This window comes from Scophthalmus maximus, chromosome 17 (genome assembly GCF_022379125.1).
Source record: "Scophthalmus maximus strain ysfricsl-2021 chromosome 17, ASM2237912v1, whole genome shotgun sequence".
Lineage (NCBI taxonomy): Eukaryota > Metazoa > Chordata > Actinopteri > Pleuronectiformes > Scophthalmidae > Scophthalmus > Scophthalmus maximus.
The window spans coordinates 7,414,136-7,431,986 of NC_061531.1; the positions used below are offsets into that span (position 1 = coordinate 7,414,136).

The 17,851-nt window shown below is 44.1% G+C and overlaps 1 protein-coding gene across 1 annotated transcript in view; it reads right to left on the bottom strand.

Annotated features, from left to right (window-relative positions):
• llgl1 (LLGL scribble cell polarity complex component 1) overlaps nt 1-17,851 on the bottom strand; it is a 31,953-nt gene that overhangs the window by 7,109 nt on the left and 6,993 nt on the right. The window contains exons 3-17 of the mRNA XM_035614545.2: nt 11,134-11,215; nt 10,874-11,034; nt 10,563-10,709; nt 7,440-7,602; nt 6,928-7,063; nt 6,187-6,241; nt 5,596-5,750; nt 5,294-5,514; nt 4,434-4,501; nt 3,623-3,797; nt 1,544-1,648; nt 997-1,289; nt 729-879; nt 510-648; nt 66-379 (exon numbers count right to left, since the gene is read on the bottom strand). Of these exons, the coding sequence (XP_035470438.1) occupies nt 66-379; nt 510-648; nt 729-879; nt 997-1,289; nt 1,544-1,648; nt 3,623-3,797; nt 4,434-4,501; nt 5,294-5,514; nt 5,596-5,750; nt 6,187-6,241; nt 6,928-7,063; nt 7,440-7,602; nt 10,563-10,709; nt 10,874-11,034; nt 11,134-11,215 (2,365 nt within the window). The remainder of the gene's footprint in view (nt 1-65; nt 380-509; nt 649-728; nt 880-996; nt 1,290-1,543; nt 1,649-3,622; nt 3,798-4,433; nt 4,502-5,293; nt 5,515-5,595; nt 5,751-6,186; nt 6,242-6,927; nt 7,064-7,439; nt 7,603-10,562; nt 10,710-10,873; nt 11,035-11,133; nt 11,216-17,851) is intronic.

Consider the following 17,851-nt stretch of genomic DNA (forward strand, 5'->3'; position numbering starts at 1 on the left):
AAAATTCAAAAATACCTAAAGACAGATTAGTAATACAAAAATGAAATGTGTCTTTCAGCCTCTACCTTGAGCTGTTCCTCTGATGCGATGAGGACAGAGTGAGCGTTGGTCATATCAGGTGCGATGGCGAGGTCCTGGGAGGCTTCATACGGGTCCGGTAACGGTTTCCCCCGGCCGTCCAACACGGAGATCGACACCACAGGGGCCCTGTGCATTAGCTGGATCTCTTTGCCCAACACTGCTTCAACGCACACACTGCTCTCGCTCGCTCCCCCCCGCTCACACACACGTCCCGAGCCCACACCTGGCACCTCCAGAGCGTAGGCATACACACTGCCCGAGTTGGTGCCTGCCCATAGCGTGGGGCCGTGGTGTGTACCTGGGGTATGAAGCAGAAGAAACAAAAATGAAGAATTGTCACAATTTAATTTTTAAATGGTAAATCAAGGCTGCATTATCAGACAGAGTTCCAAAATCAGTCTACACTCTTGAGCAATAAGTAAACACACCATCACGCAGAAAGGTGTCAGCGAAGCAAAGACATCGGACCACTCCAGACAGCGAGTCGTCTGCTGACCGCGGTTCAATTCTCCGCTGTACCGGAGCCACTTCCTCCTGCTCTGCTAAAGCAGCATTGGCCTCTTGGACCTGCATATAAAACAGAAAATGAATTTAGTCTTTATTTAGTTCCCCGTGGCCATCGTACTACCAAAACCAGAGTCATTTACCTTGCTGGTGGGTGTGGTGATGGTGCGTTTCTTCCCCGACACCCTGCTCTTGCGGATGCGTCTGAAGCTCTGCCGTAAGGACTTTTTCAAGGACTTGACTCTGGACAGGGGGCCCTCCATCGCCAACGAGTCATTAGGGTGCAGGGTACATCTAGAGGCACATGAGCAGAAGTAGAGTGTGAGCCTTTTTTCTGGTCTTGGCCCAGAAAGGAAGGGGAGAGAGAAGAATGATTATTAATATCACAAGCTGTGACTGTGTGTCCCTAACCTGGCCAGCACAGCATTTCGTCTGTGATAGTCAAACAATCCAAATCCATGACTTGTCCCAAAGGCAATCAGGTTCCACTCTGCATGCAGCGCAACTGCCGTTACAGAGGCCGGGGGCATGCACTGCACCAGCACCAGTGGCTGGAAGCCTGGAGGGAAAGGGGCGGGTCTGAGGCGTGGCTCCAGCCTGTCATGGCCCTTCCAGGTGAAGCCCTCCCTGTCCTGCAGCAGGTCCACCACCGACACGTCCACCGAGTGGTCTGAACGCTCATCGCTCAAACCCAACACGATCACCTGGAGAGATGGAAGGAGCAAAGAAAAACATCTGGGCTCATTCACTTCTACTAAATGTCTGGACCTGCTTGCAGGAGACATCTGTGACAGCAGGAGAATTTCAAAAGGATCTATTTAAAAAAGTTAGTGATGGCTTGTTAATAATCATCTGATGCAGAGCTGGGCTACATGTCTACATTCAATGGTTTAACTCTGCGTTGATTGAATCATCTTGAAATGACGGAAGACATTTTGTACTGTAAGTACATCTTTACCTGTCCAGCGGTTCCAGCCACCACCAGCTTGTTGCTGTATTTGCACAGACTGATCTTTTGGATGCCCAGCCTGGGGTCATCGCTGTAGGGGTCGAAACAGCCCACCTACACACAAAAACACACACAAGCTGGAATATAGTTGGAAATACATTAAGAAAACCATGCACAGACATCTTCCTTTGGAGTTTGTGGTTCATGTGTATCAACATCTCACTCTGTTTAACTTAATTTCAGGTGATTGTTAATCATAGAGTTTGAAACACTAGATATGCATAAAAGGGAAAAAAAAGATGTGGTAGTTGTAATGTAATTTTGTCTATCCTCCCATGAGAAACTGTTAAGACGAGTCTTCTCAGGCACCAAGCAAGGTCAACCTGTCTGTGGCAAGCCACAACAATCATCAAGCAGCTGAAGTCTCTCTCGAGGTGTCATAGTCGCAGGGAGATGACGACATTACCTTAAACTAAATACACTACAGAGGCCGGGAACAGACAGATGTTCTTGGGGCGCCATACACTGACCACCTTGTTGATCTGTGTCAACAAACCAGAAATCTCCTTAATATATATTGAGCTCTTATAAGAAATACTTCTGCTTAAGAAATCCCTGAATCAGCATCCACTCCATCAATTATTCCTTTTCAGTAGTGACACAGAGCCACTTGCTGTTGGTGTTACTGCAGATATTTCAGTGCCAACAAGATGTAAACAAATTCCAAGGCACATGATCTGCAGCCAAACATCAATTGTGTTACATTGGGAAGAAAACCTTAATCTTCTCCATTTGAGCAGGAAGGTTGAAGCTGCTGATTTGTTACCGATGGTGCTGATTCATATTTTCAACTGAACTCTTCACCCCCTTCACAAGTTGAGCCTTTTCCCAAAATTTGTAAAACATTGTTGTCTCATTCGGAATAATTATAAACAAACTTAGTTCAGGAGAGATCAACATCGAAATGCCCGTCTGAAGCTCTGCTCATTCCTCCCTCTACAGCAGTAATCTCTGCCAAATGCCAGGACAATCCCCCGTTTCCCCTCATACATACTCAGCAAAACATGTGCATTAATCTGTCTCACACACACACACACACACACACACACACACACACACACACACACACACACACACACACACACACACACACACACACACACACACACACACACACACACACACACACACACACACACACACACACACACACACACACACACACACACACACACACACACACACACACGGAATTCCAACAGACTCTCCTCTAGCATGGGAGCTGTGTCTTGGTAAAACAAGGAGTAGAAGAAGTTGGTCATGAACACACACACAGAGAGACAGAGAGAGAGAGAGAGAGAGAGTGGGCTGATTGGTCTGGTTTTCATTACAGAGAAGAAAAAAAGGAAAAGGCTCTTCATCCCATATGAGGGCCACATTCCTGAACATGCAGCTCTGTTACCACAGGATACATGTGGAAAGGTGGACTGGGGGTTGAATAGAAGGAAAAGAAGACAGTTAAGGGAATGGGAAAATAGAGAAGAATGTGTGTGTGTGTGTGTGTGTGTGTGTGTGTTAAAGTAACACTCAAGATGAGCTTCTATTTTGTTTAAGACATTTATGATTCCAGATAATATATGCATATCTTGGACATCCACCCAAACAATGACAGATATTTCCAACTGCAGAGCCAGTTCATTTAAATATTCATTAAGTTTTTGCTTCATGACCCATTTACATTTACTGTGAGCATCTACAGCAGCTGAACTACTCAGCCACAAATGCAATTCTGTGCAGAAAAAGACCTTTTAAAACAGAAAGTGACTGCAGTTCCTTAAGAGTCAGGTTTTAATAACAGGAACAATGGGGTGGGTCCCGTCTGAAAACCAAACACATGAAAGCATCCAGATGGGAAAATTAGGCCACAGATGAAGCATTACAGGATTGAGTGTGTGTATAAAACACACACTGTTTATATTTCCACAGCCTGTAAAACACAAACCTGAGCCTGAGCTCAGAGACGAGACTTCAGCTCTCTTATCCTTGCTCCCTTGAGCTTTTTTTCATGCACACCTCCTCACTTCTCACCTTTTTGAAGGGAGGCCATTCCTCCTCCTGCTGCATATCAGGGTCATTGCCTGGGTCCTGAGGGTCGTCACTTGGGTCACAGTCGGTGTGGAAGACATTGGCTGTGCCAAGTTTGTAAATTGGAGTAAGGGCAACGCCTGATGCATCCCAGAAGCGAACAGTGCCGTCCTCATGTCTGTTAACACACACACACACACACACACACGATTTAAAGTAATATCAATACAAAAATACAGCAATGATTTTAAATGCATTTCAATGCAAATCTATCTGGATTGTGCAGGATTGTGCAGGTGTGTGCATGTGTGCGCATGTGTCTGCAGCCTTAGCCTCTTGATGCAAGCATGGCTCAAAACTCAAACGACTTCACCTCTTGGTTTCACACAATTTTCAGTTACTTTGTCTTTTTGAGTTTTGTTTTATCTGTGATCTTTCCCCAAATTTCATTAAAATCCGACTTTTTCATTTTTTTCTTCGTGTAGGCGTTTCTTATTGTGCTCTGTGCAAGTGCTAGATCTGCCAAACATCTGTCATTACCAAAATGCTGGCAATTGTCACGGATCTTCTTTTTGTTGTGGCAATGCTGACAAATTCTGATTTCAGAACATGTCTCATGGAGATCTAGACTTATCTTGTGCTTTCATGTGGTTCAGATTAGAAACGAAAAACACAGAAAAATCTCCTTGCAGCTGTGAGTCACTTACACTCGCTAGAAAGGATCAGATTTGAGCCAGACAAAAAACGGAAAAGAAAGAAAACTGGAAGCATCTGCAGAGTGTGTGTGTGTGTGTGTGTGTGTGTGTGTAGATACCCTGTCAACAGCAGCTCTTGTTGTTTGGGTGGAGGCGCCATGTTTTTGCCTCCACATATGGGCCAACTCTGCACAAACAAAGATTGGAGATGAAGTTAGGACTTTGTCATCGTACTGAAAAAAGCCAAAGGAAAAAAAAAACAAGTACTGAACTGGACAACAACATACCTTCCTAACCCATGGACCCAGCTCAAAATGTAAAGGCTCTGACACATGGGACATGTGAATGCAGGGACACAACCGACAGTGCCTCTGTTATGGTGCCAGTCTCTCTGGTTTGGCCTCACACAGACCGAGGCAGCCATGATTTACAAGCACACCAGCTGTGTGTCGGTCCGTGTCTGTGTGTGTTTGTTTAATCTGCCACTGATCAAACAGCTGATCTGAGCTGCAAAGCCCTTTAACTGCCTCCACCTGCTCTTAAAGTTCACACAGTACCAGCAGGCTGGTAGTTGTCGCACTCCTGTTGGTTTCCTGGTAGCGGGCTAGCTGCCAGCGAGATCCAAACAAACAGACACCACCCAACAGTCATTTGGTAGAAATCCAAATAAAATCCTGTAACTTGAGTCTGTGAGAGTGCTGGTTTGCATGTACTAAGTATGTACAGTGTTTCGTGTTGATGGCTAGATTTAAAGCATGAATCGCTTTCCTTTTGGCCATACTCTATTTAAAGGTTTTCTCAGGTTAAGATGCTTAAATGCGTCAGGGATTTCCTGAGATTGAAGACCTCAACTGCCTTTAATAAACCAATTTACAGACTGATCTTGTCTGGTAGCGTCCTGCCAACGACCCCAGCAGTGCCCCAGTAACAGAGTAAAAAGATGACGCTGCCAGTGCAGGTCGCAGTGGGAACTTCTCACCTTGTTTGTGTGTTGCCTGCCCTGCTGTGCTTTGCCGGCATTGACCAGCCTCTCCCACAGTTTAGGGGGGACGCTGGAGATGTGGCAGGAGCAGGTGATGGCTGAGGAGTGGAGAGGTGCCAGGTAAGGAGTGGGCAGAGAGGGCCACCCGGCGGTCTGGAGGTCGATTACAACCAGCTCCTCTTCTAGTAACACTACCAACGCCGAGGGGTCATCAAACTCTGAAAGAATGAGACGAGATGGAATGCGTGTTGAAGCGCTGATGTTCAGTTTCGCACCATCAGCAATCTATGGATCCTCACCTCTCTCTTGCTCTGTGCTGTGAACGGTGAAGAAGTCAATGACTCGGGATGTGAAGTCGAGAGTGACGTGGTCCTTGTCCTGCTGGATGGTCAGACAGTGGCGGTCACCGTAGCTCGCTCTGGGCATCCCTCCGCTGTATAATAGCACCGGAGAACTGGAGCAAGGCACACAGAGAGGTTTTTAAATACTTAATTTATGTTCAATTCATCATAATCTGGCACAACACTAAGATAATACAAGTGGGGAATAATTTTGTGGTTTTTACATTCCCATTTGATTTGTTTATGGATTAGGGAGAAAAAAAGAAATACAACAAAAATCTGGGTGAAGTAAAAATACAATTTGCTGAACAAAGATTGTAGTTTACTCTTGCTTTTGTTAATTACTTTAAGGGAGTTGAATAATCAACATCTAAATTTCTCCAATTAAACATGAGAAAATTGTGTTCTCGGGAAGGAGACAATGAAGTTTGGATTTATGGGAGCAGATTTATGAAAAGCAATGAAAAGTAGAATGTTCTGGTACTGGGATCCGGGCCAATCAAATACAGGAAAAACATGTCATAAAACAGGGCTTCAGGCAGCACTCACCACGTCTGTGTGGTCCTCCACAGGATCTTGCTGATGGCCTTGCAGGGAAATGGACCTGCAATAGACAAGCATGAATAGTTATGAAACAAACTTCAAACACCAAGAGGCCAGAATTAGAATTATCAGCACCGTGTGGATCAGTTCTGTGGCATCAGCACAAGAAAGGCAAACAGCGCTTGACATGTTGAAGCTAAGAATAGACATCACTTACAACGATACAGAAACGGGAGCATTATCTCTCCTTACATCTCAGAGCAGCGTTCTGGCCCACGAGGATCTGATCGGATGCAGTATTAAACACGTGTGTGGAAACTGTACTTTATTACTGCATTACTTCAATTACTTCAATACTGTAGCAAGTTAACAAGCCACCAAAGCTGAATTGCACGTTGAGATGGTGGTTTGTGGGTGAGGAGGTGCTCGGCTCTGCTTGCTTATCTACCGTATAAAAGTTACTGCTCACCACGGATGTGGATCTTTTTATAGTCACTCGACAAGGAACCTGACTATACAGACCATGACCTTAAAGGTCACACTAATGGTTAGCCCCTATTAGTCACAATATATCACCAGACATGTCTCATTTTACCCATTGTCAAACACTGGACATCTGACTTGTTGGACCAATCCATCACGTCCACCAGACCTGGATGACAATGTGCTCAGGCATGCCTTAAAAATATGTTCAGCTGGGAAACACAAACGTGTGGAGTGTGAGTGAACTATGTGTGCATTTCTCACCATATGGGATGGTGGAGGACACTGGCTGGTGATTGTAGGTGTTGCCACAGGTAACAGGCCACACAGAGTAGCCCCCGTCGTTATGGGAACTGACAAACAAGTTTCCAGATCGTTCCCACACCAGGCTCTCCAGCTGCTGCAGGGGGGTTCACACACACACACACACACACACACACACGCACACGCACACACACACACACACGCACACACGCACACGCACACACGCGCACGCACGCACGCACGCACGCACGCACACACACGCACACACACGCACGCACACGCACGCACACGCACGCACACGCACGCACGCCATCAGACCAGGTTGCATGGAAGTATAACTGAAGCATATACATTTTAAGAGACACCTTTAACTTGCTGATACCTGAAAGAGTCGCCACAACAGGAAGATCAGAGTCAAGTGCATCTTACAGCAGTGAAAAGCTTACGTGACGTACATTACTGTAAACAAAGTACATCAACGTGCAATAAACTTTCCTCTGTAATCCAGGTACCTGCTTGCCCAGGAAGAGCTGCTCGACATGACAAGTGCCTAGATCCCATAAGACCACCAGGCCTCGGCTGTAGCCAATCAGGATCTTCCCTGGCTGCCGAGGATGCTCCTGAAGAGATTCCACCGGCCCTAAAGATTTCCCACATCTGTAGTCATCTGGCAGGCTGGAGGAAGAAAAAAAAACAAAACACTCATCTTTATTGTTGTCCTGCATTCTAAAATTACAACTGCAGTGGGAAAAAAAAGGTGAAGTGAAGCTCTGTGAAGGGGCCTGGATCATTGATGGCTGATTAAATTATTAATACTGCATTCTCACACACTCTCAAAGATTAAACTTGTTGTGAAATCACTTCACAAGATACTTCATATTGCATCTTGTTAGAGATATAAACATTATGTGAAAATGACAAGATGAAAACCTGAACCGGAAAACCGCAGCAGTCTATGAAAACCCCATCAAAACTGAAGTTACATACTTTGGTCATATGATTAAAACTAAGCCAAGAAAGTTCCACATATTGAATAATGAATGAACTCCAGTGCCGAGGTTTGTTCAAAGTTTGCCATCATCCAGGCACATTTGAATGGATTCTATAGAATGGGGCTTGGGGGTAAATTTCCTTCAGAGTCCTAAACCCTAGCTTAATGATAAACGTATGTGATATTGATTTACATATTGATAATCGGCAATTAGACCAGCTAAGAAACTCCTATCCTTTCACACCAAACAACACAGGGAACAACTCAAAAAGTGTCAAAACATATGTATAGTATAATCAACACAGAGCACAATCCATCTGTGTAAACTGTAATAGCACAGCAGGCCGCTCTTCAAACAGCAACAACAACAACAACAACAGTGAGATCAACATCAGGCTGGAGCTGAACTGCTTGAGCTTGTGAACTAGACATTCCTCAGAGGCAGCAGAGGAATGTGGAACAGGACACACCCTCGAGATGTCAGAGGATTCCCTTGGAGACGGACAGGGAGACGACGGAGAGGAGGGACGCAAAGGAAGCAGCAGACAGACACAGAAAACAACATGAAACAAAGATGGAGGGGCAATGAAACATTTCTGGGCTCTTGAATGTGGATGAGGTAGGACCATTAAACACACACACACACACACACACACACACACACACACACACACACACACACACACACACACACACACACACACACACACACACACACACACACACACACACACACACACACACACACACACACACACACACACACACACAATGAGTGTGAGTTCAATGAGGAAGCTCCTCTCTCCGGAAGCACAGAGGCAGAAACACAACCAACAAAGCATTCCACTGTCTCCGTCTCTATGTTCACAAGTATTTTCAGGGAATCGAGCATCCTGCTGCAGAGTCCTGGTGATGAGCCTCTTTCTGTGTGTGTGTGTGTGTGTGTGTGCGTGTGTGCGTGTGTGCGTGCGCGTGCGTGCGTGCGTGCGTGCGCTCACTGGAGAAACAGCTGAAACACTTCCCCAACCGGAACACCGAATTTTGGCTGCCGGTACAAAGCCTCACTGTCTAAAAACTCCCCTATGCGTGTGCACACACACACACGAACACACACGCACACAAACACACACCCAAACGCCTTATCGGGGCCCTTGTTAGGCCTCCATTATGCCCAATTCCCTAAACAACCTCAGTTAATGAGGGGTTTGGACGAGCAGTCAGACAGTCGCACAGCAGAATAAAAAGGAAACACAACAGAAGCTCTGTGATGCTCTGCCAAGGAGCATCAACACAGGAATGCAGCAAAGAAGAAGACGGCATTAAAATTATTAATTTTGTCATTGTACAAAAATAAAATAAAAATACACACTACAGGACACACATGTACAAATTACTGTCCATTGTAGCTTGGTGTACATTTCCATGATAAGGACACATTACCAGTTTGTTCTTGAGATATGCATCTGTAGCTAATACCTCCGTGTTTTTCCTAAGTTTAATCGACTGAGCTTTCATACATGGCTACACACAACGGCATGAAACAGGGGACTAGGCAAAATAACAGAAACACTTTCCTTTTTGTTGGTAGGGGTCTATTTGTGACCACAGTTGCTCTGTGTTTATGTGGTTTCCTAGTGTCTTGGCATTTTATGAAGTGTCAGCCTTTTCCCTTTGACATGTTATGCAAGTATGCAGTACATACAGTCGATGCATCGCCAGCTCACGCGGCCTTTTGTGTCAGGTTTAAAACTCCTGAAAACCTAATTTCATGTCTAAATAAGCAACATTCATTGTTATTTATTTGGGGAACAGTACTACAGTTTAGAGATTAAAACTATTAAACTTGGATTATAATGTGAGTGAAAGTCAAACTTTCTGAGCTTGACATCACCGATATTTATGTCGGACTGTAGTCATTCTATTTTGTTCCACTATACATTTTCCCACAACCTACTTGTCCAAAAAAAGTAATCATACATATCTAATGCAACAGCTTCCCAAAACAGGTGTCTCTGAATGGCAATGCAGTGCTACCTCTAACAGTAAATGCACATGTCCAACCAAATACACCATTGACTGCATCTGAATCAGTGTTCCTCACTCACAACTATATCCATAAAACTTGTTTCTAATTTGGTACACGTTGACAACAGGCACTGACAATATTATTCATCAGTTTATACAGCATGTGATGTCTCTTACTCCCTTTTCTCTTTTCTAATAACGCTGTACAGGAGATCTCACAGTTTCCCATGGTCCCTGAACCACACGACCCTGACCTGCCTGCTTGCTGCTCGGGTCAAAGGGGAAAATGTGTCTCTGCATGCACGTGTTTGTCTGACCTGCTCAGCTGGAGCAGAGCAGAGGAAACTAGAGTGTTGCGTAGGAAGACATGCTGTCACAGAGATGGGAGAGGAGAGAAGGACGACAGAGAGGGAGGATAAATTAATAAATGTCTGGGCTAAACACTGCATATTTTATATTTTGGATTAATTAATTTCAACTCAACACAAATTAACTTATCCACCAGCAAAAATCAGCAGTGTGCGACTGAACACATGCAATCCTCCTTTCTGTCTGATAAATCCATTTTAATCCATCCACTGATATTGGCTATCTGCAGTCATTGATGAGACAGTCTCACCTCTGTGTGATCTGATCCTGGAGCAGCGTCTGGCTGTCTTTCAGTGAGAGGTGGGGCAACTGCAGGAAGTACACACCCCCTCCTTCGGTTCCGATGCAGAGCAGATCAGATGACCTCAGCAAAAGGAGTACAGTGACCCGAGTGGCACTGGGAAGAAAAGGAGGAGATGTCTATGATGATGACTTTGACATGCATATTTACGAGACTCTCCAATGAGCAGCCAGATGAACGAGGGTGTGGGACAGACCTCTAAAATGTAAAAAAAATAATAATAATAACATCTTAAACAGGATGAACAGACTCTCGTTTACCTGCAGCTCTCAATGCCAGGTCGTCCAGGGAGACTGTAGTTGCCCACTTCTTGGAGAGAGACCACACCCTCTTTCTTAACTCCCCCCACCTCCCTCGGGGCCCCTGCCACAAGCTCCCACAGGTAAATGAAGTTGTCATCCAGCAGTGACAGCAGACGTCCCTATGACAGACAAAGCCAAACATTAACATCACACATCAGGCGGACCGCCATTATCTGATTTTCACTAATGTTACTACAGGCTGCTGCCGTGGAGCTCACCTGTCCAGGCATGAAGTGGATCTGTGTAACTGCAGTGCAGTCTCTGTGCAGGCCCGTGAACTCCACACCAGGGGCCCCGTAACTGAGAGGATCCCGTCAAGGAAACACACAGCATGGAAAACCTTTACACTATAATGTTGACAAGAATCCTCCACCAACCCACCAATAGCAGAACAATGAGCCCGGTCCATAGGACATATTTTTCACATTAATTTGGTTGGTGTAGCCACTTTTACACTTCAACAGAACAGAGAACTATACATTTTCATAGTGTTTTAAAACGCAGTTTACAAAAACATGCATAAGCAAAGTTGTGAATAAGCAGACACATCGAGAAACAAGTGTTTCTTATAGTGCTCATAACTTATTATTGTATTTTTGACTCAATAGCCCAGTACTGATAATATGATATGGGGTGTGACTGTTGGCCTCCAATAAGGAATGTGACTGATGTCAAACTTTATTCTACAAACTGATTATCACATATCGCAGCACCAAGAACAAACAATATCTAAGACTTACAAAAAATGTAATACAATAAAAATCTGACAACACTAATAATTCTTTATAAGAAAACTTATATCTGTTAGCTCCACTGGAGACAGAAGGGGACTCAGGACTTGAAAAATTCCTCCTCTAATATTTTGTTCTCTGTCTCTCTGAGGTCATGTCTGGCTGTGAGGAAGGTCTCTGGCTTCACAGGGACCAAACACAGAAAGCAGTTTTAACTGAACGCAGTTAAAACTGGTAATTCTGAGCTGTAAACGAGAACATACCTACTGGTTAGGTGCAATAGCAGGTGAGAATTCAGAACACTATAACAAGCTCATAGCAATTACCAACACCAGATGACGCACACGCTCAAAACCACTGCTCTGTATGTGTGAATGTGTATAATCAACAGCAATCTTCACAGAGCCCTTCCTCCGTTAGGCCAGTAAATGAAGCCGAGCTGATAAAATAAAGACTGCTATCGAGAACTGTGACGCTGTGCACACAACAAGGCTAAATTTGGCTAAACTGTGAATTAGCGCGCGCACACACACACACACACACACACACACACACACACACACACACACACACACACACACACACACACACACACACACACACACACACACACACACACACACACACACACACACACACACACACACACACACACACACACACACACACACACACACACACACTTCATGTTTTTACTCTATCAGCATTTTCTTTCCTATTGTCAGCATGCCAACGGAGAACTTTCTCAAGATCCCCCTCCAACTCTGTGTGACACCCAGGAAATCTCAGTGGTAGTCCTTCAGTACCATTCCCCATTTTCAATTTAACCCTAAACTTAAATTCCTCCCTGTCCTCATCCTCCGGAGGCCCAGCTGAGTGTTACACCAGCATTTCTTTCAGTGTTGTCACTTCCTGCCCCTGGGTTTTATTGCTGCAATAATACATGTCTCAGTCAGCTGGAGGTGTGTGAGAAAGATTCACTCATGGGTCGTGAACCACAAATCCAGATAATGGAAGAGGCAGAGAGAAGACAGACAAAGAGAGACAAATCAAATTTGTAGTTAAAGCACAGTTAAAGAAATATGTCAAATATTCTACTGCCTGAAAGCAAGGGATTGACATATGGTTTATTTGTTTTCCGGCCAAGAGTTAGATAAGGCAAACTATGTAGCTCCATCCAACAGCAGATTACCTTAGTTTAGCATAAAGAGTTGAAAATGGGGGAAACACCTAGCTTTGCTAGAGCCGCTAAAACTCACTTACACGTTTACTCTTGTTTGCTCAATCTTTGCAAATAAGTTTTAAAATGTCAATCTGCAGTTTTTGCTCTTCTGTTTCTCCTACGTCAATGCCATACATCATGGTCATCAGAAGTGAGCTGTCGACTACAGTTTCCTATCCTTTCACTGACGTCTTTCCCATAGATGTCACTTAAGTCACCGTTCCTATTGAAACACCGGCCAGTTGAGCAGTCGAGCATAGATTTTCTGCAGACAATTGAAATTGTTTTTTTTCCAGATTTTCCCGTTCACATGAGAAACGCAGCAGTCCGAGTCAGATGCATTTACAACATCAGGAACATTTCCGGAACATTGAGACTAGGGATGGCGTCTGGGTAGAGCCCCCACTCGTTCGTTCTCTGAGAATCTTCCAGAGATTGTCCTGCTTTATTCTAACTTGCCGACACTTCTTAACCGTACAATGCAGTGCGCCTATGTGGGATAATCTACATTTCTTATGTTTCTCCACTCGCTTTTTCAGGTTATTCTTTTAATTGGTCGTTCGTCTTTAAGTGAACACAGAAAAGCACAGCTAAGTGAAAAAGACCAGAGGGACTGAAAACAGATGGGCAATGGTGGTTTTGTGTCGGTGTACCAGTCATGTTACATTGACCACAGCACATCCTTCACAAATCTATACAGCAGTTCCTCCAAAGTTAAGCTGGCTGTGCAAAAACAAAAAAAAGAGTGCAAAGAAAGCTGTCAGCATGTAGAGAAAAATAAAAACCACTAATGACTATTTAAGACTGTCTGAGCCTTGACACTTGGCTGGTCTGAAGAACCTTTGACAAGAAACAGGCCACTACCATCTCAGATTTCAGTCCAGAGACCCCAAATAAATGTGTGTGGCAGTCAGAAGAACAGCTGTAAAGTGAAGCAGAGAGTTTGTTTTTAACCAAATTAAATGTGTGCGATGATGAATTACAAAATAAGACAAACGTACAGCTCAAATGTGGCACATGGTTCACAGATGACAGACACACACAGACAACAGACACGCACACAATTTCCTGGTTTTGGTGATGTCAGAGGTGGACAGCTGGCGGAGGGATTCCCGGTGATGATGTCATCAACCCCTCACAAGGGACGGCTGTGCGTGTGTGCGTGTGTGTGAAATAATCTCCCTCCCCCACAAGTTTTGCTCACTGGTCAATATTACAGGTCCTCTATAGTAGAGGGCAGATAATAAATGTGTCACCCTCCCTCCCTCCGTCTGCAAATACATCACCAGACATTAATATCAAATCAAAGTTACTTTGGTAATAAACCAAAGTATTGGTCAAATTAAAAGTCCAAGCTAATGTTGAGTCTCCCATTTTAAAAAGTTTGAATTAAAGACTCAGGTCAGTACTGAATAAAGAGCTAGAGGCCTCCTCAATCCAAAACCAAAATCAAAAATAACAGCTTTAAAAATGAAGTGTAACAAGCAACAAGCACACACTCAAAGTTTCACATACTGAAATAAATGTTGAGGATGTTCCAAGAAAAGTCACAAAAAGGTTCAGAAAAAAGTACTTCAACCACAACTCTGTAGAGCAACCTGTTGAATGACAGTGGTTCAAACTGTGCAAGGAAACTATTCATCAACCTGCATGTTCTGAGGGTATAACACAAAGATTTGTCACATTGGTCACCAGAGATCCCTGAAATGCACACAATGGAGGCCTACAGTTACTCATAATCACACACACACACACACACACACACACACACACACACACACACACACACACACACACACACACACACACACACACACACACACACACACACACACACACACACACACACACACACACACACACACACACACACACACACACACACACACACACACACACACACACACACACACACACTGCAATTGCCCGGTGATGCAGAGAGAGAGCGTTAGCAAGGATAAAGCGATTTCACGGTCTGAATACAGACAAACAGAAGGCATTGTCCTCTATGCGGACACACAGACAACAGCCAGCACACCCTCTAACACACACACACACACACACCCTCTAACGCACACACAGGAACGTGATAGAAGACAGGAAGGAAAAATGAATCCCTAAACCCAAGGATAAATTTTCAAGTTCCACACACAAAGAAAATAAGTCAATTTAGGCCAAAGAAAAGGTCAAAACTGTTTAGAGTGTTCACTTTACACTACTAATGTACTATGGTATCATCAGCAAGCATTTTCTCCAACTCCCTTCCCTCCCTGCACACACAGCAAAACGTACAGTTACATGCTCTTCAGACGTCTGGCAAAAGGCAGTCTACAACAAGACATGCCAACAACTCCACCCACCCACTAGAGACACAATCCAGTCTCATTTGCATCCTCTCCCCCAGCCAGTACCTCTCCCCCTCCCACACTTCTCTTTCACTGCAGCAAGTACATGACTGTCAAGTCAGCAACAAAACCCTACAGTAGTACAAACGTTAACTATGACGACACAAACTACTATTTACTTCCCCTCAAAGTCAGTCATTTGAGTTGAGAGGCCGGATATTAAAATGGAGGAAATAGAGCTTGTTTAAAAACTTTACGATTTATATATTTCCCCCTGTATTTGGGGGAGAAAAACTAAAACAAAACTCAAGGATAATCAAAGCAGATAACATAAACTTATCTAAAATGTAGTTTAGCCCTTTATCACTGGATCAGTTGCATGATGTGCTTTACTTATCAAGTAGCCAGGCCAACATTTTTTTCATACGCTGTTTTTGTCACTCAGAATGTAATCATTAGTAAAAACTTGATTCTTCACAGATTCTAATCAAACAACCTGACATGTGGTTTGATGGATTACATCGTTTGAATTTGTTACATTAATTTGCTCTGTCAGTAACACTTTCACTCTTTCAAGCCTACAGGCATTCATCGTTTTTACACAGCTCTGACCTGCCAGTTCAGATAAATGTTTTCCTTTTGGTTGCCTCAAACTCTCATTCAACAATTTGCTCTGTCCAACTCGGTGAGACCCCCCACCCTTTATCCTGACAGACAGACAGACAGACAGACAGACAGGCCCGTCCAACTTGTTGCCAACTTGGCGAGTGTGTGCGCGCGCGTGTTCATTCATCAGTAAGTGTGTATAGATGTGGGGGTGAGCTGAGGAAGGCATGGACCAGAGAGAGGGAAAGAGGAGGGTGAAGAGGCTGAGTGAGACAGAGAGGACAGAAGAGAAGGGGGAGATTTAAAGGTCCTGCCAATCTTCAGGAATATCAATGAGGATTAGGCTATAACCAGGGGACAGAGTGATCGACAAATAGACAAAAACAAACCAAAAAAGAGAAAAAACAAACATGGTAGTCAGAAATGGAGAGTATAGGACAAACAAGTGTATCTGCAGTGAGAGACAACATACTTTATATGGCAAAATGAGTGGAGAGTAGGCAGTGTGTGGGAGAGAGGAGGAATAAGGAGTAAGAGGTGCAGAGTGGGAGGAATGCTAAAGGTTGAATCGCAATGATTTGCAACCACACTATTTAAAAACTGGCCTACAGATTTATTCAACAGAGACAAAGAAAGAATGTAGGCGACAAGTGATATTTTGAAGAAGTCCACAAAATAGCATGTAATGCAAACCACAGTTTGTGCAGCTAAGCATGAAAACAAATTAATGTGACAAATGAAAAGCTGGAAATTGTTGGGGAAATCGCAGGGAAAGCTGTAGCTGCAGTACAATTTAAAAAAGAAAATGATTGGAAACCAACAAGCAAATGGGGAATTTACTGTTTTTACCACAGACTCCAAACATTATGTCGACTTTGAGGATGGATAAACAATTCAAAATTCCTTCACAACAAGCTAAACAGCTGGCACAAACAACTCAGGTCACGGGTCAAGAAACGAAAAGATAAATTTGAACTCATTTGTCTTTTGAGTCAGTATTTGTCTTTTGTTTTGCACAGCAAAAGAACCTCATTCACATTGTGACGGAACAAACTTCTATTGAATATCCTGAGACAAAAAACATCACGACGACATGATCAAACACTGTTAGACCACAGTAAATAGAAAACTGGTCAAATCTGAAGGGAAGCAAATAATAAGTAAACTCATTTTCTGATGAAACAGAGAAACACATTCCAGCATTGGCAACAGGTCAAGAGATGAGATCCAATGAAACAGAACGACGTGTGTGTGTGTGTGTGTGTGTGTGTGTGTGTGTGTGTGTGTGTGTGTGTGTGTGTGTGTGTGTGTGTGTGTGTGTGTGTGTGTGTGTGTGTGTGACCAACAGGATGTCAGACAGACAGAGGGAGAGCTGACAGCTGGAGCACACCCCCAAACACACAGATCAAAGCTCTGCAGTGTGTGTGTGTGTGTGTGTGTGTGTGTGTGTGTGTGTGTGTGTGTGTGTGTGTGTGTGTGTGTGTGTGTGTGTGTGTGTGTGTGTGTGTGTGTGTGTGTGTGTGTGTGTGTGTGTGTGTGTGTGTGTGTGTGTGTGTGTGTGTAAATATTAGCTTGTTGCTCTGGCAGTTGGCTCACCGATACTGAAAATTCATGGTCACAAAGTTTCAGTGTGATTCAGTACATACTGCACAGAATCCTAACCCATAGTTTCACATTGTTTTAGCCAACAGAGGTGTGTGTGTGTGTGTGTGCGCGCGCGTGCGTCTGTCTCTAAAAGATACTGTACGCAGTATTATTTTACCTTTTCACTTATAACTGACGTGCTTCTACCAAGAAACTCTGGTGTCTTGTTTGTTGAGCTGCAGACTTTTAAAAGCCTCCAGTCTGCAAGCACTTCTCATCCCAGGCAACTGCGCTGGTTGTCTTGGAAACCAATTCAAAAGCTCCCTTTATTAAGACTAGACTCAGCAACAAAGCTCTTACTCACCCAATCTGCGCACACACACACACACACACACACACACACACACACACACACACACACACACACACACACACACACACACACACA